The 5,134-nt window shown below is 44.3% G+C and overlaps 1 protein-coding gene across 1 annotated transcript in view; it reads right to left on the reverse strand.

Moving 5' to 3' along the window:
* Positions 1-5,128, reverse strand: part of LOC102673625 — a 22,312-nt gene extending 17,184 nt beyond the window's left edge. Inside the window, exon 1 of the mRNA XM_006623882.1 lies at positions 4,536-5,128. Coding sequence (XP_006623945.1) covers positions 4,536-5,003 — 468 coding nt within the window. The 5' untranslated portion in view covers positions 5,004-5,128. The remainder of the gene's footprint in view (positions 1-4,535) is intronic.
* Between the last annotated feature and the right edge of the window lie 6 nt (positions 5,129-5,134).

Genomic DNA, 5,134 nt, shown 5'->3' on the forward strand with positions numbered 1-5,134 from the left:
GCCAAGCCAAATATAATACTAAGAGATAGCGATTCGAGACACGACTCCTCCACTTTCCACACCTGTCTCTCCTTTCACCGACGAAGAACGCCTTTATCCTCTAACCGTGAATTCTTTCACGCTCCATTGGTATTCGATGTTTCACCTCCGAATGCCTGCCGACTCGCGATATTTGCTCTCCGCGTTAACACTTATATTCGCATAAAATTAGACACGGCCATTTTATGCCACGGCTCGATGAGGCTCGGATAATACTCGGACGCTACAACGGGCACACGATTTTCACGTACGACATTAGACCGAGATATCTCTACTCCCCATTACGGTACTACTCGTGGCCTGGCATTGCAATCGCTACACCAACGGACTCGCTTTCGTCCAAAATGCATCGCGAAACCGTCTCAATTAAACGATCAATCCGTGTTTTCATCACGGAACGTAACCGTATATACATCGGTGTGTTTTTGTAACCGGATCCCTGTCGCCAATTAATTCGAGCCGGGGATATACGTGCATCTGCATACATAATTTTGGCCGCAATACATCAAAATCAAGCGAAGATTAATCGAGATGCACACTGTCAGGGACAGCAGGTGGCCATACGTGTACACCGATCGATCGCTACGGTAGATCGATTCGTTGGTTGCGATTCCGTGAGTGAACAGAGAAAGAAAAAAAAATTTCAAGCTTGGAAAGGACGTGAATCGTTTGCGACGTACCTCTGTCGTAAACGTTGCTTCGTAAGGGCGCATGTACAATTTATAAAATATTGACGTTCGAAGGGGTGAGATGCGTATTGCCCTCGAGTTGATTTTTCGTGGTGGAAATTATGCGAAGAAATTAAATTAAATTAACGCCGTTATTTCTTTATTTCTGTCAGAAATCTATTTGGAAAACGCGAACGAAATTGAAATTCTTTGAGAAAAATTACAATTTTTTTCAGACGAATTCATCTAAAATTCTTTCAATCGAAAGTAATTTTGCAACTTTTTTTTATTAACGTGGATTATTTTCAATTGAATTGGAGATTGTTGAAAATTTGAATGGATCTGCCAGGATAAAACATTCTAAATTGCATCACGTTCTTTAAATTGATAGAAGAAGGGTTTCTCGAGTTTCTATATCCTCAGAGAAAAATAAGAATCCGTTGACCAACACTTGCAAAACAATTAAATATTTCAAAATCATTTACAATCATTTCAAAGATATATACATACGTACAACCTACATCTTCACATTTGGATAAACATCTCGCAAAATAGAGACTGTGACTAATAAACATCCCCCGAACGAATCTCCAAACCTCCTCTCCAAACTATTATATCAAAAGCAACGTTTCCACCCCCTCCCCAATCCCTTCTCGAGCATGGGCGAAACCATAGGTTAATCGAATTCTCATCGAATTCTGGCTCCCATTTCCGCGCGATATCCGGTGTCCTGGCAGATCCTGGAGCAATCTAGGGGTCGCGGGCACGCATTAGAGATACCGCGTGAGAATCACAGCGGAATTAATCGAGTCATAATTCCTAGGTCGGCCGACTGTGTATCGCCGACTGTGGACAATGGGGCTGCGTGCGTGCACCCACCCAGATATGCACAGTTCGACGGAGAGAGAGAGAGAGAGAGAGAGAAAGAGAGATATGGGCTCATCGATATGTAAACGCGCGCGCGCACACGCGCGTACGTGCAGAAATGCATACGCACACCGCCGTTGTCGCGCGTACGCGAGCGCTTCCGCGCATACGGACGAGGAGGTACGATGCTCTCCCTCCAAATCCCTTTGTTTCCCTTTCTCTCTCTTTCTCCTGCTCCTGATCGCGGAAATTTACGAGCAAAGGCACGGTGAACCCGATATGACGAGCGAGTTCGAGTATTTTCTCGCGGATTCGATCGACACGCCCTTTATTTTTCCGTCTATTGCACTATTATTTATCGACAACGCGTCGAGAAAAGTCGAGAGAATCGTGGTTTTTTCGTGGAAAATTTTGTCCCATTCGATTAAAATTTTATATATTTGGTTTTGTTGGGAATACGGGGATGGTACGGTGATGGAGGTTGGCAAAGGTTTTTTTTTTTTTTTGCGATATTAAGTTGGAGGGAAGTGATTGGAAAGATTGTTGTGAAAAAATATTTAAAAAAGGAAATGACGGAGGGGATGCTTAGTTTTACCATTTAGATTTTATAATTTCTTCTCGCCGTATAATTACCGTTCTTTTTTATATCGCGTGTCTTTCTTTTTTCTCGATAATTGAGAAATTTAAAAGAAATAATCTCGATAACGACAGGACAAGAAATAATTTGCATTTGACAGTTTTTATAAATATTCGATCAACCGTATGGTTCGGATAAATTGATAAATAAAATCGTTTTTAATAATACCGTCATTTTTACCGTTATTATCATCTCGTTACATCGCTTATACCCTGTCCAGAGTAACAATGGGCAAATAATCCGCTATTTGCATCTGGAGCAGAATAAAAAAAAACAAAAAGAAAGGAAGAAATAAACGAGAGTTGCGAAACAAGCTGCACGCCATTAGTTCCATGAAAATCCTTTTCTTCCTTTTTTTTTTCTCCCCGATCCCTCTTCCCCCCTCGTTGCGATAATACATAACATGGTTTTAATTACTGTTTGCTTGGGCTGCCAGCATTCCCAGATTTATCGCGATACACATTGTCCGTAAATCGATCAATTATTCACGAACAATGCAAGAATACGACGTTAATTGCGACTCCCATCGGAATAACATGTCATGGGATGAATTCACGGCCGACGGAATCGCTAACCAGTAATGGAGGAGTCCGTTTAAAAAACGGCCGATAAAAGAATACGAAAGCAATTTATCGAACGTCTGGTGATGACAGCCCGCGAGAGTTAATTGAGCTCGAATTGGATACATAGAGTCCACCACCACGGAACCATCGTTAATGTCGTCTCGTGGCCAACCTTTTCGAAAAAGTCTCTTATTAATCCGATCCGTTAAACGCTCATCGATGCAGTCTTAACGCGCCGCGAAAATCGCGAAACGCAATTTTTTTCTTCCTTCGCTTCGAGATTCTTCGTTTTCTTCACGTTTCTAATGGATATCGATATACTGCTCGCAGAATACACGCGGCGAACAATTAAAAGAATTCAGTGTGAAATTTCGTATTGGCACTGCGAAAAATCGATTAACAGCGACACGATTGTTGAATGGACGCCAGTGAAAATTAATTTACAACGTCCTTGAAACGAAAGACGAGGAGAGGGGAGGGGAGGGGAAAAAAGTCGAAAACGAAACCTCGTTAAGAGCGAGCCTCGAGTCGCGCGTACTAGCACGCGTGCTACAATTTATTGCATCTTTCTTGCGCGTTAAAGCGTACTATGAACCGCATACCTAATGCTCGGTTCCCAGCTCGGTTGGATCATAAATCGTGCGAGTCTCTCCCTCTCCTCCCCACCAGTTTCTTACGCGGAGTCTCGTGTCTCGAGATCGTGCACCACGACGACGAGCCAACGCGACTTCCACGCGATACTAGCTACCCTCTCGACGATAATTTCCGTTACTCTTAATTCTCGTTCCCTTCCACCCAACCATTTCGCGTATCTCTGCCAAATTCTTTCCACCTGAATTTTTGAACGGATCGCTTTCTTTTGCAAAAAGAACAACAATTTTACAAGGATCCGTTATCGACTCATTGTAAAATCCATTTCGAGATGAATCGACGAGTTAGATGAAAGGCAATCCGGATAGCTACTAAACATTTTATCCGTTGGATTAGAGGTAATTAGAGACGTAGAACGAACACGAGAACAAGCTGGCAACTATTTTCTATTTTCGCTGCATCGCGGTTCGCCGATCATAACACGGCCTGTTTACATGCTTGGTCGAAATTCGCCGAGGGCGAAAATTTGCGAAGTTGGGAATCGCCGGTGTAGGCGAGATTATGGAAGCGGCAAATGGAATACCGTAGCAACGAAACACCATTGGAAACGAGTGAAAGAGGCTTTCCCCTCGTAATGGTGATTCGGTGTATACGCGATCGAGATAAAGAGGAAATCGAACGTATCTCGGTTAATTCCGACTTGTAATTATTGGAAGAACCACTGACTCGACACGCGGAGCACAATATATATATATAAACGAACGGCAAATGTAATTATTGGTTTGCTGTCAACCGTATCTCTCCAATGAAGCTTATCTCGGATCGAATTAAAACGGTCTGGTTACCACTATCGAAACGCGATCGCGATATTTATGAAACGATTCCCAATGACATGGTCGATCCGCCAAAATCCTGGCTGCGCTGGGGTCGGATTCGAATCACGATCGAGATGTTGGAATCGATAAGACTAAGCGTAATGAAGCTCACTTTCAATTGCTCGACCGTGACTCGCGATTCAATTTACTTTATCGCCGCGTACCAGGTGTGACAGATTGTTCAGAGACAAAACGGAGGGGGGATCGGAAACGAGCGATTAAACGCGTAAAACATTAACTAACCGCGTAAGTAAAGAGCGAAGAAGGCAATAAAAGTCGTTTTGTCATCACTCACCGCTTTCGCTAACTCGTAATCTCCCTTCCTGAGCAGCTCCATCAGCCTCTGCCGCTCCATCTCCTCTTTCGTCACGTACACCTTGCTCTCCTTATACCTCGCGTTCTGCACGTTCTCGTAATTGTCGCACAAAACGTTGTGGTACCCCATCGCTCTCTGCTGACCGACATGCTCGATGATCTTTCCAAACGTGTCACTACAACCACCACCACCACCACTACCACCACCACCACCATCACCACCATTACCACCAACAACAACAACCACGTGCTCCACCGAATCCTTGGGCAAATCTTGCTCGAACTGAAGATTCTTCACCAACACTTCGTTCACCACAGACCCGCGCTCCTCCATTTCCCTCGAGCTCGCCCTCTCCTTCTCGCTCTCCCATCTATCGACCTTCTGGCAACCGACCTCCTTGGCATCCTCCTTTTGAAATCTTGCCTCCATTGTTCGATGATCGGACATCTCGTTCGATCGAAGACACGCGTCTTCGACCTTGAACTTTGCCGCCTGCCTTTCACTCTCAAGCTCGTCCACGGGGATAGTGGCGGTCGATAGATTGCTATTCTCCCGCGTGTGACACGGTTCGCTTCTGT

This window comes from Apis dorsata, unplaced genomic scaffold (genome assembly GCF_000469605.1).
Source record: "Apis dorsata unplaced genomic scaffold, Apis dorsata 1.3 scaffold_964, whole genome shotgun sequence".
Classification (NCBI taxonomy): Eukaryota; Metazoa; Arthropoda; class Insecta; order Hymenoptera; family Apidae; genus Apis; species Apis dorsata.